Source organism: Panthera pardus, unplaced genomic scaffold (assembly GCF_024362965.1).
Source record: "Panthera pardus isolate Hobbes unplaced genomic scaffold, ASM2436296v1 HiC_scaffold_18, whole genome shotgun sequence".
NCBI classification, from domain to species: Eukaryota; Metazoa; Chordata; class Mammalia; order Carnivora; family Felidae; genus Panthera; species Panthera pardus.
In genome coordinates, this window is record NW_026526743.1 from 12,361,279 (window position 1) to 12,375,337 (window position 14,059).

The following is a 14,059-nucleotide window of genomic DNA, read 5'->3' on the forward strand; positions in this document are numbered from 1 at the left end:
TTAAAGTCTCTCTTCACATTTATTGATTCCCAGGAGGAATGAGGGACAGTCCTCCAGCACCCCCGGGGTGAGTCCAGCCTCCAGCTGCAGCATGAGGGATCAGTGCCAGAAGGGAGAAAATACTTGCCAAGGATACCATTAACAGCCTGAGTCTGCAGTGGATCAACTTCCTAGACAGATTTGACAAAGAGAAATGGTAGGGGAGGGAAGCGTCATGTGTCCTCCTCCCCAGTGAAATCAGGGCCGACTTCACCGAGGCCTCGCAGGAAGGAAGTAGCTAGGTCAACCGCCAGCCAAGACCTCTCCCACACCTAGGCCTCCCTCCAGGTGCTCAAGCTGACCAAACCACTCTGCTTCGGGCCTTAGCTTGTGTTGTTTCCCTGCCTGGAACTTCCCTCACAACCAGAGCAGAGGAGGGACACTAACTAATGTCCTCGGAGGAGGTGAAGGGAAGGGGCAGTCCTGACGCAGGGCACATTCTGGGCAAAGGCCAGCAGGAGGAAGCCAGCTCACAGAACCCACAGAACCAGAGGAAAACTTCACCTGCCACCTGGAGCTCCACCGGCTCGCTGAACTCCGACACCAAGACTTTGGGCCACAACCTGCGGTACCGGCAGCTGTAGTTGCCCACGTGCTGCGGCCCCACGTAGGTCAGCACAAGGTCTGCCGAGCGGTGGGCGGTCCGGGTCTGGGTCGAAGCCTCCTTCTCACCGGCCCGCAGCAGCTCGAATGTGACGTCCGGCACCTGGCCTTCGCAGCGCAGGACGGCGTCGCGGCCCGGAGTCACCGCCCCGCGCCACAGGGGCCGGAGCTGGGGCCTGGGAGGGGGCCCTGGAGCAGCAGCCGGGCCAGTCGGGTGAGGCCCGCCCCTCAGGCAGCACCCCACCCCTCCCAGCATTCCCGCCCCCGCTACACCCGGGCCTCCAGGCTGCCGCCCTGCTCTCACACACCTGTCTCCCCTCTCCCAGCCCCGGGCACACGCGGCTCCTCCTACTGTCTGCCGCGTCCCCCCTTCCCCAGCACTTCGCAAGTCTCCTGGACTCGGGCCTGATCTGGGGCTTCCCGGGTACCCCGGCATTTGGCACTCGGGACCTCAGGACAGGGGAGGAGGAGGAAGAACGGGCCCCGGAAGAAGAGGGCCGCGAGCACCGGGAGTGAGGCAGAGGCGAGGCGGCCGGGGCCCCTCCGCCGCCGGAGTTCCGGCAGGACGGGGCAGGACGGGGCCGTGCGGGCAGGACGGGGCCCCGGAGCGCTTCCCCGCCGAGCGCAGCTCTGCCCCCGGGCCCGGGCCGCTCACCCTCCACGCGCAGCTCCAAGGGCGCGCTGGGCGCCGAGCCCGCGAAGGGCGGCTCGGTGTCCACGTAGACGCAGCTGTAGTTGGCCGAGTCCACGGCCGAGACGTCGCGCAGCTCGAAGTGGGCCTCGGTGCCCGCGGGGCTCAGGACTCGGTGCACCCGGCGCTGGCCGGCGTCCTCGCGCACCAGGGCGAAGCGCAGGCCGGGCCGGGGCGCGCGGCACCGCAGCTGCAGGGACGCGCCGGGCGCCGGCCGCGGAGTCGCGGGTTCGGCCGAGAGCTCCGGCGCGGGGAGCGTCTCTGAGGGGAGGACACGGGCTGACCCGGGCGCCGAGGGGACGTGTCGGGCCTCTCGCCTGCAGGAGGCGGCCCGGCCCCTCCGCTCGCTCCCGGGAGGCCCGCAGGCGCCACCCTCCGCTTACACCGCATCGCCCTCCAGACCTCCCCGGGACTCTCGCGCGCACTCCTACACTGTTCCTCACTCATTTACTGTCCATAAAGATAGACGTGGGCAAGGGGAGCCCAGGGCGCTGGGTCGGAGGAGCACGCGTGCTCCCCCGCAGGCCTGAACCCTCCCTCGGGGTCGACGCTCTGGGTCCGGGTCCTCCGCAGGCCCTGCGGCCCCCGCCTGGCCGCCTTCAACAAACAGGCCCCCGGCGTCCCGTCCCCCTCCCCCCCGGAGCTGGGAGGCGGGAGGGGACCCCGGGCAGGCGGCGCCTGCGTGACCTGTGCCGGACTTGCGTGTTGACCCAGCTATTCTTCGTGGGGCCCTGGGGTAGACGAGCTCATTGTCCCATTCTCAGTTGGCGAAACTGAGGCTGGGCGGATTGGGCTCTCCAGTACCGGGGGACCCTTCCCCGGGTCTCTCCTCCCGCTCTCCGTCCCCGGAGAGGGGCGCTGTCGCCCTCCCAGCCCCAGGTGCACGGTTCAGCGCACGGCCGCCAGGCTTACCGTCGCTCAGCAGCAGCTCGGCGGGCGCACTGTCCAAGGACCAGGTTTGCTGGCCACGCAGCTGATAGCGGCAGGTGTAGAGACCGCCGTCGCCCAGAGCCACCGCGTTCAGGTTAAAGAAGACGCGGTCTGGGCTGGTGGAGCTCATGGGTACTTGCAGCACCTCCTCGCCCCGCCTCAGCTGGAAGTGCACGCCGCTTAGGGGCGCCACGCAGACCAAGGTCTTGCGGGCACCCGGGTGCAGGACGGCGGCTGCAGACTCTCCCTGGAGACTCAGCGTGGGCGGCAACGGTGCGCCTGCAAGGTCGCGAGGTCGCTGGGACAGCGTCGCTGGGACCTCGGACCTCTGCCCTCCCGGTGGCCGCCCCGACACCACTCTTCCTTGGGGCCCGTCCCCAGGCCCTGCACCGCCCGGCAGTGTCAGTGTTCGGCCCGGGGATGATCCACCCAACCTTGGGCCCACTGTTTCCCAGACCCAGTCCTGGGCAAGGGTATTCAGGGTTAGGGGTCAAGATAAACAAAGCTCTGTCCTCCAGGAGCCTCCTACCCCAGGAAGTCCTCTGGGATGGTCCACACACTCACCCAGCTCTTCGACTGTCACAGTAGCACTGGGCTCAGAGGGTGCACCTGCTGCATGGGTGCGGTAGCTGCAGCTGTAGTTGCCAGGCCGACGGACTGGGAAGGTGGCCTCCACGCCTGTAGGGGCCTCAAACACCTCCAAAAACTGGTCATCGCCTTCCAGCCTCAGCAGGAAGGTGACACCCCGAAATCCCCCACGGCACAGCAGTTTTGTCTCCAGGCCAGGTGTGATCCAGGACACAGGCTCCGTTGAGAGCACAGGCGGGGGCAGGGTCTCTGCAGGTGGAGCAGGGTCAACCGGTGGTTCTGCATGACTTGGGAGACATGGGTGGCCCAGCCAGACCCAGCCCTCCACACTCACGTGAGTGGAGCCGGGGAAATGGAAGGCATTGATGGAGGAAAGAGAGGCAGCGGCAGGAGGAGACAGGGGTATGAAACAAGAAATAGGTTACAGGAAATGTGCCAGGCTTGTCCCAAGTGCTTTCTGAGGACTCATTTATTCCTCACAACCTTCTGGGGTCAGTATGAACATCATCCTCATTTTACAGATGAGGAAACAGGGTCAGAGGTGTCAGATGACTTGCCAACCCTCCCCCCCTGCCAGAAAAGCGGGACCAGGAGAGTGAGGAGTGGAGGGATGAGGCCTCTCTAGCAGCCTTCTCCCCATTGCCTCATGGCCCCATAAAAGCCTCCGCTCACCTGCCCCAGTCACCTCCAGGAGATTGCTCAGCTGGGTCCATCCGCTGCTCAAGCCAGAGCGGCAGCGGTACAGGCCCTGGGTGTCACTTGTCACTGGTCCTAGGGGGAACTGGTGCTCCATAGCAGGTACACCAAGGTGCACAAGTTCCTGGGTTACCCCATCCTTGAACAGCTCAAAATCCATGGTCTCCAGACAGGCATGGCAAATCAGTGTCACATTGGCCCAGGGTTCCAGCAGCGATTCAACCTCTGCCCACAGGTCTGGCTGGGTCTGGAATGCTGCACAGTGGATTGGGGTGAGTGCTGGGTCCCAGGACAGAGGCTCACCTCTGCCTGTGCCCGCCATCCCCAGGACCTGACCCAGACTCACCTATTGCGGCCTCCGTCGTCGCTGGGCTCAGCAAGAGACCTGCAGAGACCGAAACTGTGAGGCCTCTATTCCTATCGCTCCTGCTCCCTCCCGCCCCAAGGGACCCTGTCCCCAGCAACCTCACCCCAGAGCATGAGGAAGGCCCAGAGAGTGGACATGATGGCCAGCCTTGCTCCAGCCGGTGAATGCCTGGGGTGATAAAGCCCAAGCAAGGGGGCGGTGGCAGCAAGGGACACTGACCCTATTGTTTGTCCTTCCCAGAGGAGTGGGGTGGGGGGCCTGCATGGGGTGGAGACAAAGGGCAAAAGTCCAGAGCCTTGGGAGCCTCATCAATAAGGATAATCAATAATTATACATAATTAATAAACTAATAAATAATAAAAGTGGTAACTAAATATATATAATAAAAAACATATAATTAAAAAAAAACCCTCCCTGGGTTCCATAAGATTAAAGTCATATGGCCTGGGCCTCGCACATATGAAAAACATTAGATAAAGTCTGTAATTTTCTGGAATGTCCTCCATCATGACGATTTGTAGCTGTTTACGTAAAAGACATAAAAATGCGCACCAATGTTCCTTCCTGGAGCACGCTCTTCTTTGTGAAGACTATGTACCCTGGGCACCAACTTGGGCTGCATAAAATTCTTTTCCTTTCTCTTGAAAAAAAATTTTAGGGGGTGCCTGGGTGGCTCGGTCAGTTAAGCATCCAACTTCTGCTTGGGTCATGATCTCTGGGCAGAGGGCTCAGAGCCTGGAGCCTCCTTTGGATTCTGTGTCTCCCTCTGTCTCTGCACCTCCACTGCTCACACTCTGTGTGTCTCTCTCTCAGAAATAAAATAAACATTAAAAAAAGTTTTAATTTGTTCATTTTGCATCAACCTAACAAAAAAATGTAAATGAATAAATAAATAAAATGAAAAATAAAATAAATAATAGAATGGAATAATAAAATTACTAATAATTAAAATGATTAAGGTGAAAATAATGAAATGATTTATAATAAAACAATAAGTGATAAAATAAAACTAAATAATAAAAACGGAGGTACCTATTGTTGTTCTCAGTGTTCTGCGTGCTCAGACTTAGGCAGTATTGGGATAACTATCACTCCTGTGTTCGATGTGAAGGAAAGGAGGCCAGGCAGGGTCCTGTCCTCCTGCTGACTTCCTGTCTGCACAGTCTCTCATCTCTGAACAGCTGAGGAGTGCAGGGTTCCTTTTCTCTGCAGGGATGCTGAGCTCTGCCCTTCAGGGCCCAGCCTAGCCCCCTCCCCATCATATTCCACCCCAGGTGTGAGGGTGAGGGTCCACATGGGGTTTGCCTGTCTCTGGGTTGTTGTTGTGTTTTTTTTGGAGAGAGAGAGATGGCACAAGTGAGGGGCAGAGAGAGAGAGACAGAGACAGAGACAGAGACAGAGAGAGAGAGAGAAGCTGGGCTCACCTGAAGGGGGCCTGTGTTTACTCGAAGTGGGTTAAGCTCACCAGAGGCTGGGTTCGAACTCAAGAACTGTGAGATCATGACCTGAGGCGAAGTCAGATGCTTAGCCAACTGAGTCACCAAGGCGCCCCTGTGTCTGGATATTCTACAATGGAGGTCATGTGGTCTTCCTGGAGGTGCGTCCTGGCTCTTTCCAGGAGCTGTTAGTTGGTTCTCCTTTGTTGATTAATTCTGTGCTGTGTGATCCATCATGGATTTGGAGTCCGATCTGCAACAAGGACCTTGGGTTCAGATCGGTGCTTCTGCCCACCTCCCAACTCCAAACCTGTGCTCGGGTGGTGGACAGTTGTCTGAGCTGCCTGTGGTCACTTGTGTGGCTGTAGCCCACTGTCCAGAGGCCAGGCCTCCCCGTCTTTCCGTGGCCTCCCCTTCTCCCTGGGCAAAGCCTGATGGGATAGAGTGGGAGGAGTAAGAACATGGTGTTCTCACACTGGACCTCTGAGGAAGTCCTGCCATCCCTGGAGACCTAGTCTGCACCCTGGGTGTCCAGCCCCAGCTCTCTCCCTAGGTTGAGGGCCCACGGAAGCCTCCTAGGTCTCACATCACACCTGACCTGGCTTCCTCTGCCCTTGTTCATTCCATAAGCATTTGTTGAGCATCTCCTGTGTGCCAGACACAAAAAAGACAGTGGGAAAACATCGACCCACACCCTGCCTGCGTGGAGCCCAGCCGGTCAGGGAGATGGAGAATGCAGAGGGTGGGTGCTGGGAAAAACATAAACCCTGAGGATGTGGTGGAATGTGGGGTGCAGAGGAGCCATGTGACATTGGAAGGTCAGGGAAGGCTTCCTGGGGAGCAGAGATCTGAACAAGGCCAGCAGGTTGAGTCCTGCGGGTAACTCCTGGGGGAGGAGTATTCTGGGCAGGGGGAAGAGCCAGTGTAAAGGCTGTGAGGCAGGATGAGCCATGAGGAGGCTGGGTGGTAGGGGTGGATAGGCAAAGGGCAGAGGGCTGGTGGGAGAGCTCAGAGCCCTTATGGAGACCAGCCATGCTGGGCTGTGGGAAAGAAGTTTAAAAATTCTCTATGCCTATACCAAGGGGTTAACAAAGCATAGGGCTTCCTCAGGGCGAAAGCACCCAAGGCTAGTCACTAAGTAGAACAAAGCATAGAGCTGAAAGCCCCCCCCCCCCCCCCCCCCCCCCCCCCCGCAACAGGACAAAAGTGTCCCAAGTGTCTGAGAACGGCTAATGATAATACAGGTCTTAAGGGAGTCTTGAGGAACTTATTATTCTCAGGATAGCATGCTCCATTTATCTTAGTCCTTAGAAAAGTTAGATAAACAGATGCGGTGCCTGCAGGAAACGGCCATCTGCTTGGTGCTGGGATGTTGACTTGTCTTTACCCTAACCTCTAATGTCTCATACCTTCGAAACCCTTTTCCTCTCATATGAGTTAATGATTACTGTTTTGTTTCTTTCTGCACATCTGCCACATATGTAAGCCCTCTGATCCTAATAAATATGGAGAAGGGACCTTTACTTAGGGCTCTTGTCTCCTCATAGACATTAGTCTCTCTCGTATTCATTTCTGCATCCCCTCTCTTGCTGGACAGGGGAGAACTCCAGACTCATAGTCTGCGACACTGGGCCTGATGGGCAATGCAGGGTCTTTGGCTTCTGCTGAGTAGGAAGGGGAGCAGGGAGACTCTCCATGTCTGGTTTCCCTTCCACGTTTGCTGAGCATCCCCTGAACGCTCGCTGCCCCGGCTCCAAGCCCAGGCTTAGAAGGCTGCATGTTCCAGCTGGAGCAGGTGGGGGAGGCATTCCATGCAGAGGGGCCAAGGGTCATTCCACTGAGAGCCAAGGCCAATAGGTGTTACCAGGCCTCTGGCACCCAGACGAGGGCCTGTGGCCAGGTAGAGCAGCAGAGCAGAAACCACCAAACACTGCCTTTAGTCCATTTGCCACAGGGCTGCACAAAGGCAGGCAGGAGCATGATCAGGTCAAGGATCTGTAGAAATGAAGCTGGCAGCCTGCGACAGGGGATACTGCGAATTTCTTCTGTCAGTCCTAATACCACTTTGCTACACCTGCCTAGGAGGTCTCCATTCTGTCCAACCACCCCTTACTGTCCCCCTAGACCTCCAACTCAAGTCTAGCATGCTCTAGGTGGACAAGTGTAAAATCTGATGCCGCTTATACTTTAAAAGAATTGCAAGGCTTTGGTCATGTAATTGGCATAAACCTGGGTAATGAACACGGGAACAGCATCTAAGAGTATCTGACCAAGGAGGATGGGATACATCACTGGACCAGATCAAATTTACCTATACGGGCCAATTTGCAAAGACTGGATTTGAGGTGTTAGACTGAGTAGCTTGAGGGAGATTTTATTTGGTAGGTTGACTGAGACCTGGACTCACAGTGGCCTAAATTCAGCGAGGTTCAATAGCCAGAACTCCCCTGGTATAATGTAGAGGAAGGAATCCAAAGGCTTGGGGGTATAGGAATGTGGAAAGAGGTTTATCATGTGCAATATGGTATATGCACGCACACACACGCGCACGCACACACACACACACTCAGAGTAAAGAGGAGGACACCCTTGTTTTAAGACATTGAGAAACAGATTACTTAGGAGGGTACCTGCATCCCTGAAAAGTGGCAGTGCCCTCTAGGCTACTACGGCATTGGGAGATGCTGCCGTCAGGTCTGATTTCAATGGGGATGAAAGACCAGCTTAACAGAGCTCAAGTGACAGGGCCCACCAGAGATGTGCACAGTACCCATCACTGGCAGCAGTGATGAGGCGGTAATCAGGATGTTTTAACCCCCAGAGGGGTTGCTTCTGCAGGGAAAGGTTTAGGATGACTTCAGGGGCTTAAAGAGTCTCACCTTCATGAATATTGACCTTGCAAGTGCTTTTTCTCTACCAGGACGCAAGGACCACGAGACTTACCGCATTTTCGCGGGACAACAGCACACCTTCACGGCTTGCCTCAGGGCTGTTCACTCAACTTTCTTATTGTCTGTCACAATCTCTGTCGAGATCTTGATCATCCCAACTTCCCACAGAACATCACACCCGCACGCCATTGCCACTATATGGATGACAGTGGCTGACTGGACCTAATAAACATGAAGCAGCAGATCAATTAGACCAATAAGTGAGTTAAATGCACGCCAGGGTCTCACCTCCTCTGGCAAGTGCCTAGGGATCTGGAGCGTGTTAGGATAGCTCCTTCTAAGAGACGGGCAACTGACGTCAGTTGCTGCAACATACACCGACCACCTCTAAAAATGAGGAATAAGGGAGGCCTCTGAATTTGGACACAACGTATACACCTCACTGTGCTGCCCCAATCTGTTTACAACTGCAGTTTTGTGTGGAGCCCCCGCGGCAGGTCCCGGATACGAAGCAGGCTGCTCTGCCACTTGGGCCCTATTACCCAGAAGATCCAATGGTGCCAATGGACAGTTTCGACATGTCAGGCAAATAAGGATGCTATGTCGAGCCTCTGGCAGCCCAAACAGAATACAATGCTGGTTTCAAAGAGGTCTCTCCTGCACACCGTCAAAGTTCCAGCAATAACTATGCTCCAGCCTTCTCAGAGACGCGCCCCCCCCCCCGCCCAGCCCCAGGCCGCCAGGAGCCCATCCCTTCTCTTTTGCACCACCAGCCCTAGAGGTGGTAGCTGCTCTACAGTTATGAATCTCTGGGTTCTTTCAGCCTCACAGAGCTAGATAAACAATTCCCTCAAGATACCTAGGGAGGGTGCTTTCTTTGCCTGCCTCCTCCCCGAGACAGCCCTCTCTGCCCCACATCTCACCCATCACACGGGCCAGATGCACATCCCCACCCCGTTGCAGCGAGATATTAGTGGGCAGGCTGGAGTTCCCTGCGCCAGCTCTCTCCCATCACCCGGGGCTGGCATGAAGCCTCCCAACTCGGCAATCAGGTTGCAGGTGGAGGAGTCCCTGCAAAGTGCCGGATATGGCACCGTGGTGCTCAGCAACCCTTGTGACTAGATGCTGCTACTCTGGCAGACGGCCGAGTAGGATCCTCGTCAGCTGGGAGTCCTCGGGCCAGTCTGGGTCCTCCCTGGGGCTCCACTCTGGAGACATGAGAAGGAATTTCCCAAACTAGGAAGGTAGCCCCACACACTCCTTCTCCCTGCTTCTCTCATGAGCCTATGTTGGAGTCTGCTATTCCAGCCAAGGAGACCCAGGAGCAGGAGGAAGTACAGCGCATCCAGGGGCAGCCAAGGTCAGAAAGAGGCGTCCAAAATGGTGGTGGAGGTGGCAAGACTGACAAGCACTGACTCCAGGGGAGACCCCAGTGCACACAGCCGTTCAGATCAGGGTGATTCTGGCATGGGGAGACGAGGCGGTGGTAGCTAGGCCAGAGAAGGGTGTTCGTCGTGGCTGGAAACAGTGAACGCCCCCGTGCTTTGTGGGTGGTCTGCTCTGACCACCCCCCCTCCACCCCACCCCACCAGTCTCCCACTGAGCCCAGCTGCTCTGCCCTAGCACCCCACAGTGACCAGGCTGGCTTCTTCTCCCATTTCCTTTCCCTTCCCTTCCCAGCGGCCTTCCTGCTCACCATCACTCCACCCCTCCCCCAGCTGGTTTTCCCTCGCTCTAGCTTCCAGAATCTGGTCAGTTGTGCCAGGAAATGGGTCTGAGACCTGCTCACTCAATGAAGGCAGGGCGTGGGGGCTGTGCCACCACCCCCGGGTGTGTGGGCCTGATACTGGGTCCATAACCAGCCAGAAGTGTTTCAAGCTGCTCAGGTTTATCTTTTTAAACTGGACTCCTAGCTTTAACCATGGAGAGAACAGGAGCAAGGGGTAGGGGTGGGAGGGAAGCAGCTGAGAGCGGACGGCGGCAGGACCACCCCCACTCTTCCCCTTAGGTCTCCTGATGCTCACCAGGGGCCCCAGAGCAAGGCCTCTGACCTTCTGGCCCCGGCCCGTGGGCCCTCGGCTTAAGAGAAAAAATTCTGTGCAACCTCGGATCCAGCTGAGGGGAGGGGAGGCAGGGAAGGGGGCGCGTCTAACCCTTGCTCCTGGGCAGCCAACTGGGCCCTGGGTCTCAGTCCCACAGGGTTCTGAGACAAGACCACCACGCCTGTGGGAGCCTCTGATTCTCACCAGCCTCTACACAGATACACCCCTCCCGGCATCAAAATCCACCGCCTGCACCTGGTGAATTACCTCCCTGCCACCCGTGTGCAGCCAGGGGGGTCACCAGTGAAACTGCCATTGTCATCGTAGGGGCTGTTTCCACGGCCTGACGCTCTGCCTGCATCGTCGCCATCCCTGTGCTGCAGCACACCGAGCCCACGACGGTGGGGCACGCGGATGGCGATTTTACACACACTGTCCACAGATGGCAGCATCGGGTGCCTCGCGCCCGGCCGAGTTGACTCAGACTCACAGTCCGGCAGGGGCATCCCAGAGTCAGGGTGTGGAGCCACCCGCGTGCCGCTCCCGGTGCTCGTTGAGGTTGGAGCGGTGGCCGAAGGACATGCTGCACACACGGCACGTGTAAGGCCACTCACCTGTCTGCCTGCACCTGTGCTCGGCCAGGCTGCACCGGGTGCACTCAAAGGGCCTCTTGCCAATGTGTGCGCTGGTGCTGCCACAGGCCGGCCACGTGCAGGAAGGCCTTGACCCAGTCGGGACAGGCGTGCAGCTGCGCGCAGCTGCGCGACCCCACGTATCTTCAGGTGCTCGGCCAGGTTGAAGTTCTGGCTGAAGGCCTTGCCCCAGGCCGGGCAGGTGTGGGGCCGCGCGCCTGTGTGCGTGCTGGTGCTCCAGGAAGTTGGAGTTCCAGTTGAAGGCTCTGTGGCAGACCGGGTATTCACAGGGCCTCCCGCCCGTGTGCACTCGCTGGTGCTGCAGCAGGTAGGAACTCTAGCTGAATGTCTTGTCGCACTTACTGCACCGCAGGCAGGCTCCCTGTGGAGAGGCAAGGGGCCGGGCACCAGGCCCTCTTGGATGCTTCTGGGCCTGCCCCCGTCCCTCCTACAGTCTGCAGGCTCCAGCTTCCCTCTGGGGGCCCCCTGGTCCTTTGCCTCCACCGGAGCTTGTCTGGGGTCTTCCCAGGCCCTCAGGCCTCCAGATGCAGCCCCCTCAGAGTGGCCTGGAGTGTCAGTCTTCAGCACAATCCAGGGAATGTCACCTTTTCCTGGAGCCACCTGCTGGGCCACTGTGCTGGCGACTCCACCTTGCCTCAGTAGTCTGAAACAGGAGGAAGAGAAAGCAAATGCCTAAGAGCCCAAAGCACCCTGGGGAATGGGGCAGAGGGGCGTAGCAGATCTCAGGAACGATGTGATTGTGACAGATCTAGAGTGGGGGCAAAGCTTGGGGCTGGCTGGATCCAGCATGGCCATCACCCCCACCTTTCTTGAGCTGGTGCCCCTGGCCCCTCTTCAGTCTGGAACAGGAAAACAGGGGCCGCAGATGCTGCAACTCTCCCCATAGAGGCAGCATCCAAGCCCAACTCTTGGAGTCAAGCTGTTGCCCTGTTGAGTTCTGGCAGCCCTGGCTATGATGGGAGCATGCCAGGAGACCACTGTGCCTGCCTAGATGGTGTCACATCCCACATGTCCCCACACCTACCCGGGCAGCAGGATGCCGGGAGGGGAGGCTGTGGGAGCCAGAATGGTGGAAAGGTTCAAAATCCACCTGTCTCACCTGTACTTGGTCTCCAACTCTGCACAAGGTAGCTCCAGGGCCTGGCTCCCATCCCCTTGTTCCACACTGGGGTCACTAAGCACCAGAGAAGTGAGGACACCTGTTTTTGAGGATAAAGATGGACCTGGTCACCTGTAGAAACACTAGAAGTGAACTACCCTCATTCCAGGAGGCTTAAGGTGACTACCTGACCCAAACCCTGGCTGTGTCTGTCTTCCTTGCCCACCTCATCTCTGCCCCGACACCTCAGCAGTCCCCTCCACCCGATAGGCAGCCTGGCCAGGCATGGAGGAACCCCAGTGGCTGCCAGGCACTGTTAGACCACATCAGGCTCCTGTCTCAGCCCAACCAGACTGGTCCAGCTACCTAAACCTAGGACTTGGGGTGGCTGTGCAGCCAGATCCCTGGGGGAGAAATGCCAAGGGCAGGAGGCTTCATTGGCCCTGAGGCCACACTTGCATCTTTGGCTGCTCCTTCCTGCAGTGATGCATCCACAGCAAACAAAGCCCATCCACACTCGCCCCTGACCACCCTTACTGTCCTTTACAGAGTCCATAGCCCAGCTGGTGCCCTCATTCTGCATGCACTGGAATTGTCAATGATCCCAGGGGCTCCAATTCACCCACTCCAGAGTGAGGCAAACCCCAGGGGCACCTGTCATCCCCAGGCCACTAGCAAGGTGGCCCCAGGGTCAGCTGTCAGGATGAGGTAGGAGCGAGTGCATGGATAGGTGCTGTACCGGGAACTAGGGCTTGGAGAGGGGAACCTCCTGCTCATATTGCTCCTCTGGCTTGGGGACCAGCACCTCTTGGGGACTGGGGGCCGGGACCTGGGGACAGGAAAGCAGGCAGGCCAGGCAGATCCAGAGAAAACAAGGGGCACGTATTGGTACGCTCCATCTTTCTTGGCGTCCCCCGTGTCCCCACATTCTGAGGACACAGTGCTGAGAACAATCACATGTGTGATCTTGAGGGCATCCATCTTACTCTGGGGTCTGAGCAAAGACCAAGCTCTCACCATCATTCTCCCACAGTGCCCCAACCCTACCAGCCCCAACGGGGGACCATAAGCCAGGTTCAGAAGGAAGCAGACCCAGCCCCCACCCAGCCTGCCCTCACCTGGAGTCTTGTCCTGGCCAGCTCCTGCTGCAGCCCCTCCACCAGGGCAAAAGCCTCCCCGGGGCTGCATGGCTGCTGCCCCCCGAACGTGGGCCTGGATCTCAGGTGGCAGCACGCCCAGAAACTGCTCCAGTACCAAGAGCTCCAGCATCTGCTCCTCGGAGCATGCCTCTGGCTAAAACCACTGACAGCACAGCTCTGAGCTGGGCCAGTGCCTCATGAAGCCCCTCTTCCTCCTTGTAGCAGAACCCCAGAAGCACCTGCCATAGATTTCAGAGCTGGGCTCACCCACCATTGGGGCTGGTGTGCTCTGAAGGACCCCGGGGGCCAGGGCTGATGCCTTGTTCTTCTGGGCAGCCATCATACCCTTTCCCAGACAGGGTAGCCACAGGGCCCAGGGCGCTTCCTCTGGACCTGGAGACACAAAGGTGAGCCTGTGAGCACAGCCAGGCCGTGAAGGCCCCTCCCCAGGACCCTCTGACAGTAACTCTGGGTGCTTGTGCCTGTCAGTAAGACAGGAAGTGAGTGTCCCTGCCTCTGTGTCCAAGTGTTTGAAGGATATACCGAGGTGCCCAGTCTGTGGTCTTCTGTACCATCCCCTCCTCTCCCTGCTTTTCTCAGGGCCCTCTGCCCTGGCTTCCTCAACTCCTTGGCTCCATTGATCCCCCACACAGCATGCCAAAGGCTGCAAACTGGATAGCCAGTCTTGCTTGACTGCTCCCTTGCAAAATGTTTTGTAAAAATTTAAATTAGTTACCAATGAATGTTAAAAAGTAATCAGATACTGATGGGAATGTCAACTGGTGTGGCCTGGCGGGGGGGGGGGGGGGGGGGGGGGCGGGGCGGGGGGGACGGACACTCTGGCAGTTCCTCAAATGGTTAAACCCAGAGTTCCACGTGACTCAG

General features: G+C 57.9%; 2 protein-coding genes across 3 annotated transcripts; both read right to left on the minus strand.

The window, feature by feature from the left end:
• A1BG (alpha-1-B glycoprotein) lies at window positions 1-8,457 on the minus strand. Of its 2 annotated transcripts, none has more exons than XM_053906266.1 (8): window positions 8,294-8,457; window positions 3,894-3,932; window positions 3,524-3,802; window positions 2,828-3,100; window positions 2,246-2,542; window positions 1,298-1,594; window positions 539-831; window positions 1-166 (listed from the first exon to the last, which is right to left on the minus strand). In XM_053906266.1, exons 3-8 carry the CDS (start codon window positions 3,705-3,707, stop codon window positions 20-22), a joined length of 1,491 nt encoding a protein of 496 aa, XP_053762241.1. In that variant the 5' UTR covers window positions 3,708-3,802; window positions 3,894-3,932; window positions 8,294-8,457; the 3' UTR covers window positions 1-19. The 2 variants fall into 2 exon arrangements, with proteins under 2 accessions (XP_053762241.1, XP_053762239.1); XM_053906264.1 differs by lacking the exon at window positions 8,294-8,457 and adding an exon at window positions 4,018-4,105.
• Window positions 4,950-13,514, minus strand: ZNF497 (zinc finger protein 497). Its single transcript, XM_053906480.1, has 5 exons — window positions 13,446-13,514; window positions 13,154-13,328; window positions 12,036-12,135; window positions 10,898-11,579; window positions 4,950-5,603 (listed from the first exon to the last, which is right to left on the minus strand). Exons 1-5 carry the CDS (start codon window positions 13,512-13,514, stop codon window positions 5,493-5,495), a joined length of 1,137 nt encoding a protein of 378 aa, XP_053762455.1. The 3' UTR covers window positions 4,950-5,492.
• Window positions 13,515-14,059: the final 545 nt, after the last annotated feature.

Coding starts and splice junctions, on each gene's coding strand:
- ZNF497 (XM_053906480.1), bottom strand. CDS start 13,514: ATGGCTGCCCAGAAGAACAAGGCATCAGCCCTGGCCCCCGGGGTCCTT. Junction 13,329..13,445: donor AGAGCACACCAGCCCCAATG/GTGGGTGAGCCC, acceptor CAGTGGTTTTAG/CCAGAGGCATGCTCCGAGGA. Junction 5,604..10,897: donor GCACAGGTGCAGGCAGACAG/GTGAGTGGCCTT, acceptor TCCTTGTTGCAG/ATCGGACTCCAAATCCATGA.
- A1BG (XM_053906264.1), bottom strand. CDS start 4,051: ATGTCCACTCTCTGGGCCTTCCTCATGCTCTGGG. Junction 3,933..4,017: donor GGCCTTCCTCATGCTCTGGG/GTGAGGTTGCTG, acceptor CGGTCTCTGCAG/GTCTCTTGCTGAGCCCAGCG. Junction 3,803..3,893: donor GACGACGGAGGCCGCAATAG/GTGAGTCTGGGT, acceptor TCCACTGTGCAG/CATTCCAGACCCAGCCAGAC.